Below are 24,340 nucleotides of genomic sequence, written 5' to 3'. Positions count from 1 at the left end.
TAAACTCCTGAAGTTCGCAGACGACACAACGGTCATCGGCCTCATCAGGAGCCTCACCATACTCAACAGCACTGTGTCTGCGGTGGAGACCTTCAGGTTTATGGGATCCACAATCTCCCAGGACCTGAAGTGGGCCTCCAACATCAATACAGTCCGGAATAAGGCCCAGCAGAGGTTGTACTTCCTGCGCCAGCTCACAAAGTACAACCTGCTTCAGGAGCTGCTGATCCTGTTCTCCTCCACCATCATCCAGTCTGTTCTATGTTCTTCAATTACTGTGTGGTTTGGATCGGCCACCAAACAGGACAGAGACAGAGTACAGCGGATAGTCAGGTCTGCAGAGAGAACTATTGGTTCCAGCCTGCCCTCCATCCTGGACTTGTACACCTCCAGAGTCAGGAAGCGGGATGGAAAGATCACTGCAGACCCTTCACACCTTGGACACAAGCTGTTTCAACTCCTCCCCTCTGGTAGGCGCTACAGAGCACTGTACGCCAAAACCACCAGACACAGGAACAGCTTATTTCCACTGGCCGTCACTCTGATGAACAATCAATAAGACACCTCCATCTGCACTACTTGCATCACCACTTTCTGCACTAACATCCCCAATTCATTGTCATTGTTGTTGGGAGGAGACCCCGGGGAAGACCCAGGACACGCTGGAGGGACTATATCTCCCAGCTGGCCTGGGAACGCCTCGGGATCCCCCAGAGTGAGATGGAAAGTGTTGCGGGTGAGAGGGAAGACTGGATCAGCCTGCTGGGTCTGCTGCCACCCGACCCCGGATTAAGAGGATAAAAATGAATGGATGTTGTTGTTTTTATATTGTACGTACCTGTTGCTACTCTGTTTTCTTTAATGTCTTTTTATATGTATCTTGTTATTTGTATATTACATATATGTACGACGAGAGCGCACGTGTAACCGGAGTGCACAGACATGGCCAATAAAGCTGATTCTGATTAAATAACAATTTAAGAATATGACGGAATTCAGTCCAACTCTCGCGGATGAACTAACGTCTCGCGAGACGACACTGCCCAAACATTATGGACGTCGGTGGGAACAGTGGTGGGTTTCCTGTAAATAATAAACAGAGAGCAATGCTACCCAACAAAACCAGGGGAGAATTTACCCGCAACCCAAGAAAAGATTCAGAGGTACGTAAACCCACGTTTTTAAATGAATGTCCAGCTCACTAATCAGAGACAGACGAGGCCTCTTCTGTTACACAACGATAGCTAGCTAGCTAACTTAACTATCAATTCTGATGTGACTCGGCGACGTAAACAAACAGCAGCAACTGCGGTTCTATAAAGTATTAAAGTAGTGAACCTATATGTGTTCCGTGTTTCCCTTCTGGTTCATTGTGAACTCGTGTTGAACAGTAATGCAGCTCAGCAGGGCTAGCTAGCTGCTGTTAGCTAGTCACAGGCCAGACTGAACCGGCTGTCAGGAGCTGCTAACCTACCTGTTGAAAACGGGATCTCCCGAGTCCTGGTTGCAAACGGGCTTCTTCTTTATAACGTAATGCTTTGGTGTAATAATATACTATTGCAATATATTGTATATATTGTATATAATGGTTATATATTTAGATATGTAGTATAATTTATTTTGGAAGCTGTCAGATCAATGCAGTTTGATGTCAGTTGGATTATTACTCATACAATGCGTCATGTGTTGTATACAGGGGCTGTCTGAGTCTCCAGACCTCGAGTTTAAATACGCTGATACAGACAAGTGGGCTGCAGAGTTGTCAGGTGTGTGTGGTCATCATGAACATTGAGATTTCCTGACTCTGAATTTCATTCTTGCAACATATAGTGTGTTCAGATAATTTATATATTTAATGTATGTTTCAGAACTGTATAGCTATACGGAAGGACCAGAGTTTGCTCTCAATAAGAAGTGCTTTGAGGTTGAATTCAGAACACATGGTATGTAGTTCAGTTTACATATACTCTGTCAAATCCTAATTAATTCATCATAAACTATTTATTGCATCTAAGATTAAGAAGGCATATACATTTTATTATCTCTGTTTTTCGTGTCTTAGTTTCAGATAAGAAGTGGACTGAGCTTGATGCAGCTCAGCAAAGAGCTCACGCCCATGCGCCTGTTGGACGGTCTGGAGGTGATTGCCCGGGAAGAGAAGGCTGAAAGTTGCCAGAGCCATTCTTTACATGGCTCAGGGTAAGTCTGCATTATTTAAAACTAGTTGAGCATAGAATGATTTTGTACACTGTGAAATCTGGCCCATGAGGCATTGATCAAAATGGCAAAGTTGTCTCTTTTGTATATTTCACTGTGGGACACTTTGTTTGTCTTTAGGAACTTTTGCTGAGTGCAGCTCTGAGGCTGAGGTGCAGTACTGGATGAGATACAACATATTTCTGCTGCTGGATGTGGGGACCCTCTCTGCTCTGGTAGAGCTGCTCAACATGGAGATTGAGTATGTTCTTCATCAGTTGTCTGGCCATGCAGAAGTCATCCTGAATGGATTTTTTTCCCCTCAAGATGTTTATAATTATAGGTTATTATTTATTCAAAAGTGATACAGCTTGTTGAATAAAAAAATCGGCTTAAGCATTGCCAAACCAAACCAAAGTGAAGAAAACAAAAATATGTGGATCGGCTTTGCAAAGCTACAATTTACACATTTCTGTTAAAAGTTATTATACTAAAAAGATCAGTTTCAGAAGAGTATAAAACATTTGTATTCTCCCTTTCAGTAACAGGTGCTGCCTGCAGTAGTGCTGTCAGGAAACCAGCCATCTCCCTTGCTGACAGCACAGATCTCAGAGTGCTGCTCAACATAATGTACCTGATGGTGGAAACAATACAACAGGATGACCCAGCTGACAAGCCTGAATGGAAAATCATCAGGGAAACCTTCAGAGCAGAGCTGGGTAAGTTTTCTAAGTGTTGAAAGCTGCAGTCATGTCAACGATATAAACAAAATTCACGAGTTGAACTATTTCCAATCCAGGGTCTCCTCTGTTCAACAACGAGCCCATTTCTGTCATGCTCTTCGGCATGGTTACCAAGTTCTGCAGTGGTCATGCGCCTCACTTCCCAATGAAGAAGGTGTTGTTGCTGTTGTGGAAGAGCATACTGGTGAGACACATTAAATGCTTCCACATGAAACAAAATATTATCTGAAGTCAAGAGTTAACTTATAATCCTCTCTTCTGTTTCAGTTCACACTTGGAGGATTTGAGCAGCTCCAAAGCATAAAGATCCATAAGCGTGAGGAGCTGGGTCTGCCACCTCTGTCCGAGGACAGCATTCGAGTCATTCGCAGCATGAGGGCTGCTTCTCCTCCTGCGTCTGCATCTGATCTCATAGAGCAGCAGCAAAAACGGGCGCGCCGTGAACACAAGGTAGACATTACTGCTAATACTGATTTGATTGATATGTATAACGCAACCTTAATGTAATTATAGTCGAGAGTTAATTTAAGTCACAGTATTTAAGGGTATATTGGACATGTACACACGTTAGTTGAACAATGATTATCAGAAGTTTTAGGTGCATCTGGAACCAAAAGAAACCTCTTCAAGCCTAAAGGTATAGCACGGCAGCAACATGACATAAGGAGAGCGTTTTCAGTCACACCTCCATAGTATGGCATTGAATAGCTCTGCATGGCATTTCCAACCATTTAAAATACTTTTTTTTTTATTATGGCAGTTGTCAGATTATTGCTGTCCCAAAACCTGAAAATGTATTATCTGCGACACTAGTGATTACATTTATGGATGAATTGATATCGTAATCGGTACATTGTGCACATCTTACTTGATGTTACTGATACCTGATTACTATACCTTCATGCTGCCAGTCCAAGCCTTCTTTGTGCCATTAAGTGCTAGTGTTTGTGTACATATTGAGTATCTTTTTCTTCTTTTGTTTTAGCTTTTGACTCTATTCTTTTGTAGTAATTTTGACTTTCCCCACTGTTTGTTGTGGAGACCTGGAAACAGATGCATGACATTCTTTATCATCATATATTTTCTACCTGTCAACGTCCTCCTTTTTTCTCACACAGGCGTTGATTAAACAGGACAATCTTGACGCATTCAACGAAAAAGATCCTTACAAGGCCGACGACTCTCGTGAGGATGAGGATGACAACGATGACAATGACAACTCCATAGAGGCAGAGACTTTCCCGCTGGAGAGGGACGAGGTGATGCCTCCGCCGATTCCACACCCTCCATCAGAGAGGGTTTCCTTTCCCAAAGGACTGCCGTGGGCTCCTAAAGTCAGGTATTTATTGATTTCTTCCTTACATACACAAGCAAGAAAGAACATGATGAAGATCTAGGTCTGATTTGTCTTGACATTGTTTTTGCTTTAACAGGGAAAAGGACATTGAAAATTTCTTGGAATCAAGTAGAAGTAAATTTATTGGTTACACACTTGGAAAGTAAGTTTTCACCTTGTTTGCTTGAATTAAAAAGTAACTTGAGACTAATGCTTCACACTGACTGTATTGTGTGTGCTGAGTTTAATCTTGTGCATGTCTTGCAGTGATACGGACACAGTTGTTGGCTTGCCCAGGCCAATTCATGAGAGCATAAAGACGTTAAAGCAGGTATTGCTTTGCCTTCCACAATTTTGCATGAACTGTTTTATACCTAGAATATATTCTAAATGACAATACTGCTGCTAGAGTTAAACATGTCAAGTTTTTCTTTTTTTTTTAGCACAAGTACGTCTCCATTGCTGAGATACAGATTTCAAAGGAGGAGGAGTTTCAGAAAACCCCTCTGTCTGGAGTAAGTGGAACCACAAACGTTAATGATTCACATAACCTCTAAAGTTGTCAACTCTTCCAACTTTAATCTGCCAAAGAAACAAAGAATATAAATTGTTATATATATTTGCTATTATGCTATTACAAGTAGTCTTTGTTTAACTTTAAACTGCATATTACTCAATTCAATTCAGTTTATTTTGTATAGCCCAATATCACAAATTACAAATTTGCCTCAGAGGGCTTTACAATCTGTACACATACGGCATCCCTGTCCCAGGACCTCACATCGAATCAGGAAAAACTCCCCAAAAATAACCTTTCACAGGGAAAAAAGGGAAGAAACCTTCAGAAGAGCAACAGAGGAGGATCCCTCTCCCCGGATGGACAGATGCAATAAATGTCATGTGTACAGAATGAACAGCATTACAAAGTTACATAAACACATTACATGAATATGACAATGTATGAATGGAACTCCAATCCATGAGACAGAAGGAGGTAGAGAGGAGGGGGGGCGGGGTGCATCAGCAGGGCCAACGCGGGAGGCTCACCAGGCATCAGACACCTCCAGGTCCAATGGACCCTATGAGACGTGAAGTCACAACGACTCCGGGGAGGAAGCAGAGTTAATAAGGTGCAATGGAGAGATGTAAATTCATCCATAAGGAAAGAGAAAAGAGGAGATAGGTGCTCAGTGTATCCTAAAATATCCCCCAGCAGCCTTGAAGCCTATAGCAGCATATCTAGGGGCTGGACCAGGGCAAACCTGATTCAGCCCTAACTATAAGCACTATCAAACAGGAAAGTCTTAAGTCTATTCTTGAATGAGGTGACTGTCTGCCTCCCGGACTGAAAGTGGAAGCTGGTTCCATAAAAGAGGAGCTTGATAACTGAAGGCTCTTGCTCCCATCCTACTTTTTAGGACTCCAGGAACCACAAGTAGCCCCGCATTTAGTGAGCGCAGCTCTCTAGTGGGGCAATATGGTACTACAAGCTCCTTAAGATATGATGGTGCATCACCAATCAAGGCTTTGTAGGTGAGGAGAAGCATTTTAAATGTGATTCTTGATTTTACAGGGAGCCAGTGCAGAGCAGCTAATACAGGAGTAATGTGATCTCTTTTCTTAGTTTTTGTGAGTACACGAGCTGCAGCATTCTGAATTAACTGGAGGGACTTAAGAGACTTATTAGAGTAGCCTGATAATAAGGAGTTAGAGTAATCTAGTCTGGAAGCAACAAACGTGTGAACCAGCTTTTTTGCATCTTTTTGGGACAAGATGTGCCTGATTTTTGAAATGTTACGTAGATGAAAAAATGCAATCCTTGAGATTTGCTTAACGTGGGAGTTAAATGACAAGTCCCGGTCAAAGATAATGCCGAGATTCTTTACAGTGGTGTTGGATGCCAGGGCAATGCCATCTACAGAAACCACATCACCAGATAATTGATCTCTGAGGTGTTCAGGGCCCAGTAAAATAACTTCAGTTTTGTCTGAGTTTAACATCAGGAAGTTGCAGGTCATCCATGTTTTTATGTCTTTAAGACATTCTTGAATTTTAGCGAGCTGGTTGGTCTCCTCTGGTTTGATCGATAGATATAATTGAGTATCGTCTGCATAGCAATGAAAGTTTATGGAGTGTTTCCTGATAATGTTGCCCAAAGGAAGCATATATAAGGTAAATAAAATTGGTCCAAGCTCAGAACCTTGTGGAACTCCGTGATTAACGTTGGTAGTCATTGAGGCTTCATCATTTACAAATACAAATTGAGATCGATCTGATAAATAGGATTTAAACCAACTTAGTGCGGTAGCTGAAATGCCAATCGACTGATCCAATCTCTGTAATAGGATGTCATGATCAATGGTGTCGAACGCAGCACCAAGGTCTAATAATACCAGTACGGAGATGAGTCCTTTATCTGATGCAATTAGGAGGTCATTTGTAATTTTCACCAGTGCTGTCTCTGTGCTGTGGTGTTTTCTAAATCCTGACTGAAACTCCTCAAATAAACTATTCTGATGTAGAAAGTCGGACAACTGATTTGCGACTACTTTCTCAAGGATCTTAGAGAGGAAGGGAAGGTTAGAGATTGGTCTGTAGTTAGCCAACACCTCTGGATTAAGAGTGGGCTTTTTCAGGAGAGGTTTAATTACAGCTACTTTGAAGGAATGTGGTACATCGCCTGTTAGCAAAGACACATTAACAATATCCAACAGAGGTGCCAATTAAAGGCAACACGTCTTTAAGCAGCCTCGTTGGGATGGGGTCTAAGAGACAGGTAGACGGTTTAGAAGTAGAAACCGTTGAGGACAATTTGTCTAGGTTAATGGGAGAAAAGTTATCCAAATATACACCAGGGCATACAGCCGTTTCCAAGGCCACTACTCTTGATGACAGATCGGCAGTAGTTGAGGGCAAGAGATCATCAATCTTGCCTCTAATAGTTAAATCTTTTCATTGAAGAAGTTCATGAAGTCATTACTACTGAGGTCTATAGGAATACATGGCTCCACAGAGCTGTGACTCTCTGTCAGCCTGGCTACAGTGCTAAAGAGAACCCTGGGGGTTGTTCTTATTTTTCTCTATTACTGATGAGTAATAGGCTGCTCTGGCATTACGGAGAGCCTTCTTATATGTTTTAAGGCTGTCTCGCCAAACTAAGCGTGATTCTTCCAGATTGGTGGAACGCCATATGCTTTCGAGCTTTCGTGAAGTTTGCTTTAGATCGCGGGTCTGAGTGTTATACCAGGGAGCAAACCTCCTTTGCCTCACTGTCTTTTTCTTCAGTGGGGCTATCGAGTCTAGTGTCATTCTCAGTGAGCCTGTAGCACTATTGACAATATAACTAAAGTTAGCACAGGAGTCCTCCGTCACATTAAGACGTATTGAATCAAATGAAGAAGGAATCGCTTCTTTAAATTTAGCTACAGCACTGTCAGTTAGACATCTGGTGTAGAAACTTTTGACTCTCCAACATCTTGCAGCATGTGTTTTTAAACTAGTGATAGAATTCACTTCACATAGCAGAGGATGAGGTTAAACTTACTGTGAGGATAATTTAACTGGTTATGAAACTGGTTAGTCTCAATGTAGCTGTCCCGGTTAGGGGAAGGGAGTTGACGGAGAACCAGGACTGTACGAGGCAGACTATCGGATCCTACTGCAGAACAATTAGAGGTTTTCTAAATGGAATCTGGTGCTCGGAAACTACTGCTTATGTCCAAATTCAAAACAAAATAAATGTTCCTTGTAGTAGCTTAAGTCTTTATTATATATTCAAGTTAAGGATAGCAGAGTTTTGAAGGTTTATGTTGATGTTATTTTATGTGTTTTATGTCATGTTTTCAGGGTGAAGAGGAGGTGGAGATGTCCTGCACTGAGCTGCTCTATCAGGGAATTCTGCCCAGTTTGCCTCAATACATGGTTAGTGCTGTTTGTGGTTGGGTATTCACTGTGGTCCTAAGGGTCTGTAAGACTCATGTTACAATATGCTTTACACAGCATTTATTATTTTAACTTTCATATGTATTATATGACTAAATGGTTCTGTGAATTGATTTAGTATAAAAGTAACCATACAACACTATTCTGTGCACCTTTATAGTTTTATATTGTGGCAAATACTGTAATCATCCTGCATAGAGAATACTGTGTTATAGCATGTTTCAGTGTCTTGTGTTTAGGCAAATTAAGCATGTATGAGCTTCAACAATATCAGCGGTTATGGTGCTTTAAAATAACGCAAGTTTGAAAGTTAACTTCCTAAAGAAGCAGCACAAAAGACATAACTCGAATACAAAATGTTATTGCATTAAGGCAAAAAGACAATTTGGGCATTAGATGTATAGCTTCTACACGGAATCATTAGTTACTCTGTTAATAGTCACTGTTTTGTACAAATATTAACCATCACTGTTCATCTAATCTAGCCCTTCAGGAGCAGCAATGAGCTTCCGTGTCAGACTGTAACTGACCCCATGGTTTGTCTCTCTGAATGTCAGATTGCTCTGCTTAAGATCCTGCTGGCAGCAGCTCCGACTTCCAAAGCCAAGACTGACTCCATCAACATCCTGGCAGACGTGCTGCCGGAGGAGATGCCGTAAGTGATGCAGAGCCTCTAAAAGGGTTTTAAAAGCTTTGCCAGTTCCTTCTCCAGTCCAGTTCTGAACAAGTGGAAAAAACAATACTGGTGTCTGCTTTACTTTTGATATACAGGTTCAAGATCGTATAGTCAAAGGTCTGGTTAATAGGGTTTTAAAGATTAAAAATACAATTTTAACATAAAAGAGATGAATAAATCACATCAAAGTGAAAGACTGTTGATTTTTATCTAAGGATCATAGGTAAACTTACAATTAGTGATATTATTCTGCAGGACGACAGTGTTGCAAAGCATGAAACTTGGTGTAGATGTTAACCGACACAAGGAGATCATCGTGAAGGCCATTTCTGCGATCCTGCTGCTGCTTCTGAAGCACTTCAAACTTAACCACATCTACCAGGTACATACATCATACACCTTTTGATAGCACAATATTACGTATATGTAATTGTATTAGATATTTCCTTTTTAATATTTGAACAGTTTGAAGTACCTCTTGATCTCATTGTTGTTTATTTTCCTTTGCTATAAGGAAATAAATACATGTCTTTTATATACTTATCTCATAGTTTGAGTACATGGCTCAACACCTGGTGTTTGCCAACTGCATCCCTCTCATTCTGAAGTTCTTCAACCAGAACATCATGTCTTACATCACAGCTAAAAACAGGTACTTTCAGTGCCTCTTTAAATGACAAAAATCGCAACTTTCACAAGCAATAAATCTCATTGAAGGGTAATTAAATGGCCTTTTATTTACTGTGCTTATTTTTCCTTTCCCTGATAGCATTTCAGTGCTTGACTTTCCTTACTGTGTGGTGCATGAGCTCCCGGAGTTAACCGCAGAGAGTTTGGTGAGTTTTCAGTTTTATGTTGTCATCATCTGATGAAGTTTTTGCTTTGATTGCTTAAGTCAAAAGTAGAACTGAAGTAATATTTTATGTGGACACTTTACAGGAAGCAGGGGATAATAATCAGTTTTGCTGGAGAAATCTGTTCTCCTGTATTAACCTGCTGAGGATCCTCAACAAACTGACCAAGTGGAAGCACTCCAGAACAATGGTGAGCTCATTTCCCATTGAATAGCATTCATGACAGAGCGTGTCATGTTTCCACAAATCGAAAACATTACGTTTCATATTTTCCCTACCAGATGCTGGTGGTGTTTAAGTCTGCTCCCATCCTGAAGAGGGCGCTAAAGGTCAAGCAGGCCATGATGCAGCTTTACGTCCTCAAGCTGCTCAAAGTTCAGACCAAATACCTGGGACGTCAGTGGAGGAAGAGCAACATGAAGACCATGTCTGCCATCTATCAGAAGGTCCGACACCGGCTCAACGACGACTGGGCCTACGGCAACGGTGAGTGGAAACAAAAAAACGAATAGTCAGCATGTTCTGTTAAACGTTGTTGGGGTTTAGAGATAATATTAATAATCATACTTTTTTTTAAATAGCGCTTTAAAAGGTACTCAAGGCACTTTTCATGCTAAAGACAATAGAAGCAACAATATAAATAAAAACAATGAAAAAGCATCATAGGTTAAAAGCAGATTTAAATAAGTGAGTTTTAAGTGCTGTTTTGAAAGTGATGGGGCACTTCTCAAGAATGGCTGAGTTGATGGGGGAGAGGGTTCCAGAGGGAGGGGGCAGACATGGAGAAGGCCCTGTCCCCCCAGGTCTGATGCTTGAACAGAGTAGGGGGGGGTTAAGGAGGCAAATCTGAAGTTTCTGGTGGGAGCGTTACGCTGCAGGAGGTCAAAGGTATGGAGGGGAGAGTTTGTGAAGGGTTTTATATGTGATGAGGAGAATCTTGAACTGCATTCTTTGCTGTATGGGGAGCCAGTGGAGGTTTTGAAGGGCTCGGGGATGTGATCTGTGGTGCGGGAGTGGGAGAGCAGACGAGCACCTGAATTCTGGATGTAGTTTGTTGATGATTTTAGTGGATGTGCCTTACAGGAAGCTGTTGCAGTTGTCCAGCCGAGAGGGGATAAAGGCGTGGATTGTTTCTGCGGCTGAAGAGGCGAGGGAGGGGCGTAGACGGGCGTTGTTTTTAAGATGAAAGGAGGCGGTTTTTGTGACGTGCTTGACGTAGCGTTCAAAGGAGAGGGTTGGATCGAAGATGACACCATGTTACAGATGTGTGTGTGTGTGTGGATGCAGAAACAGTGGGGTCATCGATGCAGAGGGAGAAGTTGTGGTGGGATTTGTTGAGTGATTTGGGGCCGACGATGAGTATTTAAGATTTGTCGCTGTCGAGTTTGAGATGTTATTGAACGTTTATTTTATTTTATTTAAGTTTTAAAGAGGCTGGGGAGTTTTGGGAAAACGACTTGTGTGTTAGCTCAGAAACTGTCTGAAATTGTAGGTTTCCCCAGGAAAAGAACACACCTCTGTGTAAGTGAGTGCTGAATATTGAAATATATAGCGCAGCGTTATAAAGACAGTTTACAGGGCTGGGGGCTGTAGAATATTCTGCTTTGACATTTACAAACAAAGGAGTACTTATCAGCGCTGTCACAAGACCTATAGATGCATACATGTATCTATCTTACAAAGAGGGATTTGTCAGAGTGGTCAGCGCACACGCATGCTAATAGTCCGGATATATAGTCCTTTATTCATAAAAGCTATCTGCATGTTATTTAGGTGAATGCTGCATGTTATTTAGGTGAATGCCGCATAAACCACAAGTCTCACAATGCATTCCTTGATAGTTTTACTCAATAACAACCTATAAAACAGTTGACCTGTATAAGATACTCATAAGAATTCAAAATTTCCATTACAAATGTTTCACCAAAACCCAATAATAGTTTTAATTAATAAAAGACCTAGATAACGGTTAATTAGTTTTATCCTTTTGACCAGTGAGCATGAATGTTGATCTTGGTAAGGTTATTTTACTAGTTGGTACACACATGGGAAACTAATTAACTGTATTATATATAAACTTGCGGTGTATATTTAGCGCGGTATAAGGCTTGGATAGTAGTCATTTATGAGCTATTGGTTTTAATAATTTGTGACAAACTCTGAATGGGGATTTAACAGCTATGAGTCCCGCTCCCTGCCTGGAGACAAAGGTGTCCGGCTGGGAGACAAAATGAATTCCTCTGACTGACAGATCTCTACACCTACATTCTCCTCTCAACCAACAACGCGTCTAACCGTGTCACCTATTAGAGATACTTATATCCTCGTCACCCCAATGGTTGAGGATTCGGGACTGGGGCCTTTCAAACCCTGGTTTGCTCCTGGTGACTTCTCATTTTTAGTACTTCAGTTGTGACAAGCCTCTACTCTCCCAATTTCACAATTGATAGCCTTATCAACAAATCACATGGTGTTACAGATCATACACATTAATAAGAGATAAATGCATTACAAAAAGGACAGGAGTTTACAAATGATCCTGGTTACCATACATTTTGCCAAGCAGTAATTATATGGTAAGAGTATTTCTCCAATATAATGTACTCTTTTGCACGGTGGATAACTGTCTCTATTAGACGGTTATTGTCTAAACCTGAGCATCACAATATATCGCAAGACAAAATAAAACACAGGAATACAAGTTAAAACTTTTAAACTTATTTATTAGTAGGTCCTTATTCTGCTTCAATAGCAGGGCCCTGCACCGTTATGTATTGTGACCTGTTGTATAGTTCTCTTTTTTTCGGGAACCGTTTTTAGTATCTCTACATCCTGCTCTGCTGAATAACGGAGGAAGTGAGCATATTTCAACTAACATATGCATACCATCTTTGGCAGTCAGATGGTTAATTCTGCTTATTATATTGCTAACTCATTAATCTATGGAAATGCAGTCTCTAACAGGCACGTACTTAATGGCTCAGATTCTGTTCCTATTTTATTTTGTGGTTTTCTCTGTGTTAAAGCACTATCAGTTAAAAGTTTAATTAGAGGCAAGGGCATTACGTCTATCCGATATTCACATACAATGCATGTCTTCCAACAGTTTAAATTCAGTGGTGATAGAAGCTTCAGCCTGGAGAAAGTTGTGATCAATATAATCTTTCATTGAATTGTAGCGTGTGTATATTAATTATTTGAAGTACATTTCCAGTTGTTTTTTGGGCAGTTTGGGTTTAAGAAATGATAATGGTATTCCTTACTAACATTTCATAGACCAAATTATTGACAAGATGAACATCAGATTATTCGGTAGTGAAAATAGTCGTCAGTTGCAGTCCAAGTGAAGGTCAGAGCTGGGTTGTATGTCCATTCGGAGCAGACCAAAGTGCACTAAACATGAACTGCTGTTGGTTGTCCTGGAGCAGATCTGGATGCCCGCCCCTGGGACTTCCAGGCCGAGGAGTGTGCTCTGCGGGCCAACATCGAACGCTTCAACAGTCGCCGCTACGACAAGAGCCACATCAACCCCGATTTCCTGCCTGTGGACAACTGTCTGCAAAGTGTACTGGGACAGCGGGTGGACCTGCCCGAGGACTTCCAGATGAACTATGACCTCTGGCTGGAGCGGGAGGTCTTCTCCAAACCCATTTCCTGGGAAGAACTGCTACAGTGAGAATCAACGACTTTTATAAAAAGGTTTCAATCAGGAGTTAAGACAAACACCGACAGTGCTCTCAGCATTAAGTTTCATGTTCTGTACAGACTGAAGGTGATGGATGGATTTTATTCTTTAAAGGGGAAGGTGTAGAGTTACCATCATCATGTTTTACAACAATCTGAACAAACACTTTACGTGATGAACTATTGAGACTTTTCCCTACACTAATGCCACCCACAGTTTTGTTTTTTTAAATGAAACCGCTGATGATGAATCCAGTGCTAAAACTTGCTCCACGTTTGGACTTAAACCCAACCCTTAGCTTTACATATACAGGTATTTGCTCGGTGTGCCGCTTATCTGATACAGAAGGTCAGTAAGTTTGACCTTGAAGCACTACATGACATGTAGTCATTTTAGTAATGTAGTACATTTTAAAGAGATTTATTTGGAATAAATTCAACTGTTATAACTCTAACTCTTTGTTGAGGCATAAGATGTTAAGAAATATTACATTCCCTTGTACATCTCATGAATTTGTATCTCCTTCAGATATATGAAAGGAATGGGGTTGGGGGCTTTTTAGTCTTAATTGCTGTATGTACAATTCAAAACATATATTACATTTTTAATAGTTATCACGTGAAGAGGACAAACTTCTGTTTCATCGGACTTTACTTTTGTTGCGCTGCATTTGAAAATGATTTACATTTTATTTGCATTATTCTGGGTTTTTCATCTTTTAACTCATTAGTATCTTAATATGCTTTGTTGTGCGGAAGAACTGTTTTCACATGTTAACATAATGTGATTGTGAGAGAAAAGAGAAACATTTAAGTTTCTGATTTGAGATCAGGGGTTTGAGCTTCACACTCATCACACAGCTGCTCTGAAAAAAAAACGGGACAACTCCGTTACATAACCAGTTTCTTTTTATTCTTTTAAACTTTTTGTTATTTTTGTTTTATAATAAAGGTTAATGAAATGAGAGTACATGTACATTGTGAAACTTATTTATCATGTCTTAGTTTTACATGGACTTAAATACTGTAATAAAATTGTACTGTCATTTGTGTAGCATTTGTTTTTCTTTTTAAAAGATTATTCTTTTTAGATTTGTGCCTATATTTGATAGTGGCAGAAGAGACCCAGACAAGCAATGTGGAGGCTTGTTTAAAAACTGAAGACATTTTGATTGATGTTCAAATAAGTACTTTGGTTGGATAGAGAGAGAGATGGTATGAAACAGTAATTAGTATCGCAAGTATGTGAAAATCAATGAACAAAAATCAAAATGTATCCTAAAAGTGTCCCCTCCCACCTCACTATCATGTATGTGCCCCGCCTTTCTCACTTCAAATATTTGAGTCACTCCCATCTCCTCAAATTTCAGGAAACACAAACTGAATAAGAAACGAAACCAAACATTTGAAAGCCGCCTTTCCCCCCCACTCAGCCATGGCAGAGGCTGTCATTATCCTGAAGAAGAACCGCCTTTGCTGTCAAGTCTGCGGCGAGCTTTTCAGGAATCCCGCGACCATCTCTTGCGGGCACAGCTTCTGCACGCGGTGCATCCTCGACCGCCTGGATGGCGACGAGAGGAAGAAACGCGCCTGCGTCTGTCCTGAATGTGGTCACAGGTTTCCCAGCCGGCCGCGGCCGATCAAGAACACAACTTTAGCTGACTTGGTGAGGGACACGGAGAGGCGTGACGACAAGAGGAAACACCCGGGGGCCTCCACGCAGGACCCGACGAGAGCGACCGGGAGCTGTGCCGTGACAAGAACTTCCTCCGGAAGCAATCTGTGCGTGAGGCACAGCAGCCCTCTGAATGTTTACTGCTGCACCGACAAGCAGATCATATGTGCGGTGTGTGCCTCAGCCGAGCACAAGGGACACACGATTGGGTATGTGAGAGAAGAAAGGAGGAGAAAACAGGTACGCAACAAACAAACGGAACCACGACGAATAGTGCCTTTTCTGACGGGTTGCACAACAATTTATCTAAGTTTTTTTTAACTGGGGTCAAAGATCACTGTGACCTCTCCATCCATCCATTTTCAATAACGCTTATCCTCATTTTGCCATAAGTCACTAAGTGTGACAACATTTCACACATGTATAATTAGATGAAGTGATACCATTTTATATCCATAAGGTCAACGGTTAACCTCACTGTGACAGTTATTTTCTGTCCATTATTTAATGCCACAATAACTTAGGAACAGAAGGTGAAAATGTGATCATATATATTTTGGTTTTATAATAAAGGTTAATGAAATGAGAGTACATGTAAATTGTCTTATTTAATTAATTAAAATTAAAATTAATTTAATTAATTAATTAATTAATTGACTTATTTATCATGGCTGAAATACTTGAAATACTTTAATACAATTGTACTGTCATTTGTGTAGCATTTGTTTTTCTTTTTAAAAGTGTATTGTATATTGTGTAGCATTAATACAATGTTTCATAGAGAAATGGCTACCAAACTATATTAAGCACTTCCAACAGGCACGCCAATTATGCCACATTGACCCGCCTTCTCATACTGACAAGGCTAATACCAGGTTCATAAAACTAAACAAGTAATATGTGTTTCTGTCCAACACACACTGAAGAAGGAGCTGAGGATCATACAAACAAAATCCAAGCAGATTCTCCAGGAACAAGAAAAGAAATGTAAAAACATGGGGAAGACTCTCAAACAGATTCAGGTGAGGAGAACATGTGACATTGTGTATCCCAGAGTACACATGGAATAGATGCAGGACTCCTCAGCTCTCACACTTGTGTATAAAACAGGAGGAGGCGAGAGAGACACAGAACTACTGTGAAAGCGTCTTGGCCGGCATCATTAACTCCATCCAGAGACATCACATGTCAGTGAGGGAGCTGATCAGAGGACATGAGGAGCAGGCAGCAGCTCAGGTCGAGATCTCCATACAGACCCTGCAGGTGAAAATGGAGGCAATGAGGAAGAGAGATGCTGGGTTGGATCGTCTGGCACAGACTGACAGCGATGCTCGTTTCTTGCAGGTACTTTGATCACGATTGCGTTGATGTGACTTGAATCTGTATAATAGATGATGCTCTAATTCTCTGTCTGTCTTTTCCAATCCTCTTTTCACAGGGCTGGCCGTTAATGCAGCACCTCTGTGAAAAAGACCATCTCCATCTTTTACATGAAGACTCAGAGGATCCTCTTCTCCCCTTTGAGTTTACAAAGAGAGCCGTTGATAAGCTCGGGGAGCAACTGGAGGAATTTTGCGACCAAAGATTTGCTTCAATCTCTCAAACTGGTATGTATCTTTGTTGATGTGGACATCTTTAACCTTAAATCTTATTTGATATGTATACAGTAGTTATATATTTCATGGCTTTTATTTACTATTTATTCAATATAGCTGATGGTGGAGAGCAGCAGGAATCAGAAGAAGAGTCAGAGGAGGACGACATGCAGGAAAGATGTGAAGCCAGTAAGACCGAGTCCCAAGGTCTGGGCACTATTTCTCGTACGTGGTTCAACTAAGTCGATCAAATGTCCTATTATCCAGCTTAAATTAACCCGATGATTGAAATCAGGCTATCTCAGTTTCTCAAAGGCTGATCCGTGCTCAAACAATGTTGTTAATTAAAACCAGACGTCAGTACTCAGGATAGTTGCGTGTGCCCCTCCTGCTTCAAAAGGGGGAAGCGTCGATCACAGAAACCATGATTTTCTAATAGCACAAAGGCAAATAAACTCAAAGGAAGAGCCTCTTTTTTTTCTCCGCTGAGGAATTGCATACCATAATCATGTTAACATCTAACACCGCCACTTCTGTGAGGGCTAGACAAGAAGCATGGCAACATATCAGACAAGTTAAATGCGTAATGCTGCGTTCACATGAATATTCACGAGTTTACTCGCCCAACTATTTGTGGTTTATTCATTTGATTCATTCACTTTACTCGTACTGGAGAGGGGGCATGGTTTATCTCTGTGGAAACAGTTATAACTTCCGCCATCCAACATGGAAGAAATAACCACTATTTCTGCTCTGCTTTATTCGCATCCATTCGTCTGTGCATTGACTTTCATGGAATCTACTTTTTTGGTGTGAACGTAGCATAAGTGTTGGGAAAATGTATCGGCTAATTTTAAGTGCCTCATCACCCCAATCAATCCGATTTATATTTATTTAAATGTGCCTGCTGGCAGTCAGCTTAATGGCATGCATCATCCAATGAGATCTAAAATAACTATCTATTTCAGAACAAGTAGATAATATATATGTGTATATTCATGTATGTGGAGATGACCATCTAGAACTTTTATTGCATTTACACGGACATGGCCAGGGAACCTAATGAACACATCCATAAGTTTCTTAAGTACTAAATAAACTTTACGAACACCACGGCATGCAGCGGCTTTCCCAATGTTCTGCATCGCCGACACTGTACAACAATGTATCACAAGGCTCTGCATACAGTCTGTGAGACAGTCAATGTCCGATTGCGGCGTGTGGTGTTCAATGTACGGCTCGAGTAGGTCTGTAAATAAATGATTCCTTGTCGGCAGAATCGATAGCGCTCGTATAGGAAGTCATCATGACGTGATAAGAACTCTCTCCCTATAAAACGTTAATCCAACTAATATCACTCCTTCATAAATGGGATCTCTGAGGAAGGGAGCTGCCATTTTCTTCCGGGGGAGTGGACAGTTTATCCAGCTAGATTGAATGAGCCTGCGTTGGAGCAGGTTCACATTTTTGGATGTGTTGCTAAGGTGATTTTGCCAAACTTGCTTTGTGGAACCGAAAACCCTGACTTATCCCGCTAACTACATTAGCCAGGTACGGGAAATAGGACCCCGGTCTTTATATTGCTAGTCTAACGTTAGTATTATTATTATTATTATTTTTAGTAATATTAATATTTATAGTATTATAATTATTTTTAGTATTATTACTATTATTCTAATAATTATTTTAACGTCAGAGGAAGGTTTTAATCTGTGGATTAAAACATATTTCCCACCATGTGAAACACAGCCATTTGTGAAGTCATTAAAATTCTCAGAGACATGAAACTTTCAAAATGAAGTGAACAAATTGTGCAAAAATAATCACTAGAAGAGCTCAACGTGTTTCAACATATCTTTCTTTAGTGGAGGGATGTGTGGATCCTGCTGTGAATATTTGATAAAATATATTTACCACACATTAAATCCCATTCCCCATATCGGGTGGAGAAATATCTAAGATATCTCAAAACCTAGGAAAGAAAAAAACAACCATGAGCTAAATTTCCTTGTTGTTTTTTTGTTATTTGTGTGAACTGACCCTTTAAGATCAAAGCTTTTATTGTGACAGATGTTTTAGACGGTGTTATTAATCATACAAAAAAAGACTCACTGGCATAGCTTACTGGGATACAACGTAAATGGAGCCCTCGTTAGTGTTATAAGTAGCGCCTGTGCTTTTCCTTCGATGACAAGTCGAAAGCAGAGACACTTAATGATGCTCTTAAATTGTCCAATAGGTCTCTCTAGGACCAGCAGGACTGAACCAAACGTGGAGCCTAAAACCAGAGCAGAGTTCCTGCAGTGTAAGTCTGTCTTCTGAGCACCAACAGCCCGATTATCAACACTTTGATGCCTGAACTTTTTACTTAAAAAAACATAAGAAGCCTATACAATACAACATATTGTTAAAATACAGTATTAATCTGAATAAATGTTAATGGCTCAAAGAGGTAAACAACACGTAAAATAACAGAAAAAAAAACAAATATACATTAATGCAGCAGAACATAAATTTTTTCATCTCACCTCTCAAATTTATCTTGTTAGCAACCACTAACTTTATATGAAGAAGTTCAAATTAGCTCCACTTTGACCAGCTGCAACAGAAACGTGTTCCTTGCACATAGATACATTAGTATTAATAATCTAATAATGTCATATATAAAAATATAATGGTCACAGGGAACATTTTTCTGTAGATCTTCTCATATGGCTGTATTTTTACTCGAGTAGTCAGAAGTTTTACTTGCTAAACTAAAGGATCTGAATACTTCCTCCACTACTGTATGTAGACCGCGTCAACCACAACTGTTTACCCAAAGTGCTAATTTTATATTCACGTTTGTCGTCATCACCTCAGATGCATGTGGCCTCAGCCTGGACCCCACCACAGCTCATGAGAACCTGACTATTTCTGCAGGAGACAAAGAAGTGAGGTTGAGCCCTCTCAAAGGAAAGAGCCCGGCTGTTCGCTGTCCGCAAAGGTTCCTCCACCGAAAGCAGGTGCTGTGCAGGGAGGGACTGCAGGCAGAGCGCTGCTACTATGAGATAGAGGTGGAAGGAGACAAGGCTGAGATCGCCCTCGCCTACAAAGGAATAGACAGAAGATCTCGCACCCCACTGTCAGCTTTCGGGGCAAATGCCAATTCCTGGAGTCTTGATCGCTACGCAAATTACTCTGTGAGCCACAGAGCTGACAGCGTCCAGCTCACAACATGCCCCAGTCAACGCAAGCTCGGCGTTTATCTGAACTTCAAAGAGGGGACTCTTTCCTTCTATGAGGTGGCAGACAGAATGATGTTTCTTTACAAGGTTGAAGCTGAATTTACAGAGCCTCTGTATCCGGGCTTCTGGCTCGGAGAGGACTGTTGCATCAGGATCTGTGATTTGAGACGCGACGCACTGTGACCTATACCTGAGAGGTTTGTAGAAAGGGCCGGTTTGAAGGTTGGTTGTCTTCATAAGGGGTTTCCCAACATCAAGTCGTCCCAAAAATAGTCTGCATTACCCAGCAAAAAAACTAAAATGAATTTAAAGTAAATCTCAATTTTACCTCTACAGGTGCCCGGGACCGGACTTGGCAACCACAGTCTTCATTACATGAACAATCAGCTTGTTCTCGACATTCTCTTACAAGTTGTACATCATACTTTTTTTTAACTTGATTTTCATGTCTGCCTGCTGTTGTTGTTGCTGTTGTTGTTGTTGTTGTTTTAAAACATCAATGCTTTAATAAGTATATTTAAATCTATTACACACAAAAGCTACATGTGCAGGTGTTTTGAATCTGAAAACAGTTAGCAGGACAACATGGTTAACTCATTATCTGTATTTATTTAATTCAGTTTCATTTTCAATAACAACTACAAGGAATGTAGGTAGTATACATATATAAACAGTAGACTCCATAGGGACTAGTCACGACAAAAGTTTTGGGAAAGACACAATTGTCCCCACCAATATTTTGTTAATTCGAAAAAATAATAGTGTACAATATATTTGCAAACTCATTCGTATTATTATCTATATTATGTTCGTCGCCCAGAAGAGTGAACAATACATTTCCACGTTTTCCAAAGCGCCCTCGAGCCTGCGAGACAAGATGCTGTCATTTAAGTTAATTGGCTGAAGAGTCAGAAACACTCCGTGAATGGTAACTTGCAGAAAGAGAGCTGGCCGAAGTCACGGTCTACTAAATACGACGGGAGTTTATAAATGAGTATTTCGTTTAATCTCAGCATTGATATTGTTGAGAATGAAATACCTAGAAACGTAGAATAGACACCAGACACATAAGAAGGCCTTGACACGCCGATTAGTTTGAATCCCGGCACCATAATAAGGCCTTGAAACGCTGTCTAGAATAGTCACACGGCTAATAATAGACGCTGGTTAGAAACAAACACACGGACATAACGCTATGAAGACTCTTTCCGCACAGTTCTCAGGGACTCAGATAGATTGCAGGAGGCTGCTCGCAGATAAAGAACACCTGCTAACTGACTCCCTGAAACTGTGAGACTATGCCCCGGCTTCACACATAATATTACATAACATACACACACACTGATCTGTTACGCCACCTGGAGGCCAGATGATCCGTGAGCCTAGAGGACGGGACCATCCTGTGCTCCATATGAGGCTCTAAGAAAGTCTAAACCAAGAGCCGCCTCCACCTTATAGTCGACCAATCAAAAATGCCCTTAAGGACGATATAGGCTAAGAGCGCACTCTGCTAAGTTGCCCTTTTTTCTTTGCTATTTTAGCTAGATTTGGGTCCATGCATGTTTAACTGCTGGACATAATACTCCTGTTACGATTGAATAAATGTTCATTGATTTTAATTTGCTCGTCTCAAGTCCTGATTTCACTACCACGACAATATGATGACCCTGTTGTGCTTTGTAGTTAGGAAAATGCCACCAACAAATAAGAGATATCCGAAGTTTGTTCACCACCAGAGGGTCGTTGTTAGTTAGCCAGTAGCGTTAGCAGGCTAACACAGTGCACACCTGCATCCTTTTGAAATGCATTCAGGTGCAGGTTGAGGAAGCAGCAGCTGGACCATCAAGGCTCCAGGTGAGGTCTTACTCATGGCATTTTGTTAAGAATGACCATTTTACCATGCATTAGCAATGAAATTGAAGGACGTTTGGGGAATCTGACCTTATGTCAGCACTTTAGGATTGTGAATTATGTGATGTTGAATAAAAAAACAAACAAGGCTGTTCCATACAACCTGAACCTATTACCTAAATATTCTAAATTGCTTTTAAAATAAATACATATACTATCCATATAAGGTCTACATTTATTCATTAAGGAAACTCAAATCAGGTTGTGGAAGACTGCGGTCAAGTCAGCCTCCACTTCGAAAAACAGTCAAGCCAGCCCGCAATTTGTTTTCCGGTACGCGTATATACTAGGCATTACGGTAAGAGTAGACTTCCGGTGAACGTAATAATCAGGAAATACGCATTTAAATACATATATAGTAATAAATTACACTAAATTAATGAGTAAAAAACTAATAGAAAGGTAACTCATCAAATATTGTGACATTCTGATTCCGAGAAGGTCAAAATAAAAGCTCTAGAAAATCAAATGCATGAACATATGTGTCTCTAATTTCAGATTCGATTTGAAAGGAAATGGTCCAAAGTTATAAACTAATTTCACTTGAGATTAATAGAGATGTCACCCAATCAAGACATTCTGATGTTTGATTTCAAGATGAGAGCCTGTCAAAATCTCCTTCCTGAGCTGACTTCAAATAAGTTAATAAGGCAATTTATGTCTAACTTTAGATAATATTTAAAAAAGAATGACCCATAGTTATGAACTCATTTCACTTCTAATGCATAGTAGACCATATCAGGATGCCCCTTAGAGACAATCAAGACATTCTGATGTTTGATTTAAAAATGAAAGCTTGTCAAATTCTCCTTTCTGAGCAGGCTTCCACTAAGTTCACGAGACAATTTATGTATCTTATTTCTGACATGGTGTCATCCTTATCGCCCTACTTAGGCTTCTTCTTTGGAAACAGCAGCACCCACCACGCACAAACCAAAACTGGACTCGACGGGCAGAGGAGGATGCCTTCGAAGGGTGCAAAACATTGTGCATATAAACTTTATGAAACCCTTTTCCGTGGTTAGACATCTAAACCATCTGTGGGTAAAGAGCTCTATCCATTGACTTGAATTATTATTATGAATAAGTGTCTATTCATTAAAATAAATGAATACTTAAGACATTTAAGATTTTTCACATCTTGTGTGTTTTTTCCAATGAAATTCAAAAGGTTGATTTCCTTCCACATAGACTAACTCAAGTTGTCATCTCTTTCTTGAGCTGATTTAAAAACCCATGCAAGTCAATTTACCTCTAATTTCAGATTAGATTTGAAAGGAAATTAGAGGTAAATTACTATATCATTTCACTTCAGATTATGATTTTTACCAAACAAAGGGACTCACCCATTAGATGACTATACCACATTTGAACTTGATAGTGTAATTTCTTTTTTCGGGGTTTAAAACTATTTCACACCATTTTTTTTTTGTGTGTGTGTGTAAAAAGGTGTTTGTAGATAGGTAGGTGTGGAGGTAGGTGTCTCTGTGTGTCCAATAATTATGACCATAGTCGTTGTTTTTACTTTACTTTAGTTCACAGTTATCACCTTTAAATGAAGTCCATGTCTTCATTAAACTCAGTTTTACCTGTGCAATTATATTTTGCTATATAATAATAAGATACACGAATGGTTGTAAATGACTGAATAGGATTGGTTTTAAGTAAAGCTGTGCTGTGAAAGAGTAAGGTACATATGATGTTTAAATATTTTTGATTTTTAGATGGCAAGAGCATTGATGGAGGCCTTTCCAGCGGTTCCAACAATCACGTTTGGGACATCCAAAAAGGACATGAAGAATGAGAGAAAAACACTGGCTCTCAAAATACTGAAAGCATCAGGTTCGTAAGGATAGTGTTTGTCTGTGGTGTGGGGAGGGATACGAAACTAACTTCAGGTTTGTCAGGAATCAAACAAACAAACACGGCAGGGAAGTACGGTCAAAAAGTGTTCACTGATTACTTATAAAGCTTACACATAATTATACAGTTATCATTATAACCTGAATACATTTTTTGCAGTTTTCTCTTGTATTCCAAATTGTTTTTATATATTTTAATAAAAGCACAAATTAAGTATATGAATCAACTTTGTTTAAACAAAGTCATGGTAATAAAGACAGTCTATCCATATATTCACTTCGACATAGTAATTAACAAATGCAATGTGTAACATTAAATGATAAATGTTACACATTGAAGCCTCATTTAACAATCATGAGATGGTCAATACCTTTTACAAATCCTTTCATCTTTGACAATAGGGCCTTAACAAACGGAAATTAAAAAACTACCTTTCCTGCTAGCCATTGGTGAGGTCGAAGTGGAAGTCTACTCAGAAAGGAGAATTTGACGGGCTTTCATTTTGAAATCAAACATCAGAATGTCTTGATTGTCTCTGAGGGACATCCTGAGATGGTCTACTATGAATCAGAAGTGAAATTAGTGTTTAACGATGCACCATTACCTTCTAAATCTAGTCTGAAATTAGAGATACGTTT

The 24,340-nt window shown here is 40.1% G+C and overlaps 2 protein-coding genes across 6 annotated transcripts; both read left to right on the top strand.

Annotated features, from left to right (window-relative positions):
- The first annotated feature begins 996 nt into the window (after positions 1–996).
- On the top strand, positions 997–14,398 carry strip1 (striatin interacting protein 1). Its single transcript, XM_034532000.1, is given in 23 exon segments — positions 997–1,163; positions 1,697–1,766; positions 1,869–1,943; positions 2,063–2,115; positions 2,117–2,155; positions 2,157–2,199; positions 2,338–2,462; position 2,709; positions 2,745–2,915; positions 2,996–3,123; positions 3,207–3,389; positions 4,058–4,278; positions 4,373–4,438; positions 4,543–4,606; positions 4,719–4,790; positions 8,122–8,196; positions 8,775–8,872; positions 9,149–9,275; positions 9,445–9,545; positions 9,663–9,729; positions 9,833–9,937; positions 10,029–10,233; positions 13,176–14,398. Coding segments are annotated over 23 exon segments (2,448 nt in total). The 5' UTR covers positions 997–1,052; the 3' UTR covers positions 13,424–14,398.
- Positions 14,399–14,774: 376 nt separating this feature from the next.
- Positions 14,775–20,466, top strand: LOC117730342 (tripartite motif-containing protein 16-like). Of its 5 annotated transcripts, none has more exons than XM_034531995.1 (8): positions 14,775–15,346; positions 16,033–16,128; positions 16,217–16,450; positions 16,545–16,713; positions 16,819–16,926; positions 18,941–19,006; positions 19,564–20,125; positions 20,265–20,466. In XM_034531995.1, the coding sequence occupies exons 1-7, from the start codon at positions 14,867–14,869 to the stop codon at positions 20,109–20,111; spliced, it is 1,701 nt and encodes a 566-aa protein (XP_034387886.1). In that variant the 5' UTR covers positions 14,775–14,866; the 3' UTR covers positions 20,112–20,125; positions 20,265–20,466. The 5 variants fall into 5 exon arrangements, with proteins under 5 accessions (XP_034387886.1, XP_034387888.1, XP_034387890.1 ...); XM_034531997.1 differs by having other exon boundaries at positions 19,564–20,150; XM_034531999.1 differs by having other exon boundaries at positions 16,819–16,890; positions 19,564–20,466.
- Positions 20,467–24,340: the final 3,874 nt, after the last annotated feature.

This window comes from Cyclopterus lumpus, chromosome 5 (genome assembly GCF_009769545.1).
Source record: "Cyclopterus lumpus isolate fCycLum1 chromosome 5, fCycLum1.pri, whole genome shotgun sequence".
Taxonomy (NCBI): domain Eukaryota; kingdom Metazoa; phylum Chordata; class Actinopteri; order Perciformes; family Cyclopteridae; genus Cyclopterus; species Cyclopterus lumpus.
The sequence above is the reverse complement of the archived record's forward strand: the minus strand, read 5'-3'. Positions and strand labels throughout refer to the sequence as shown.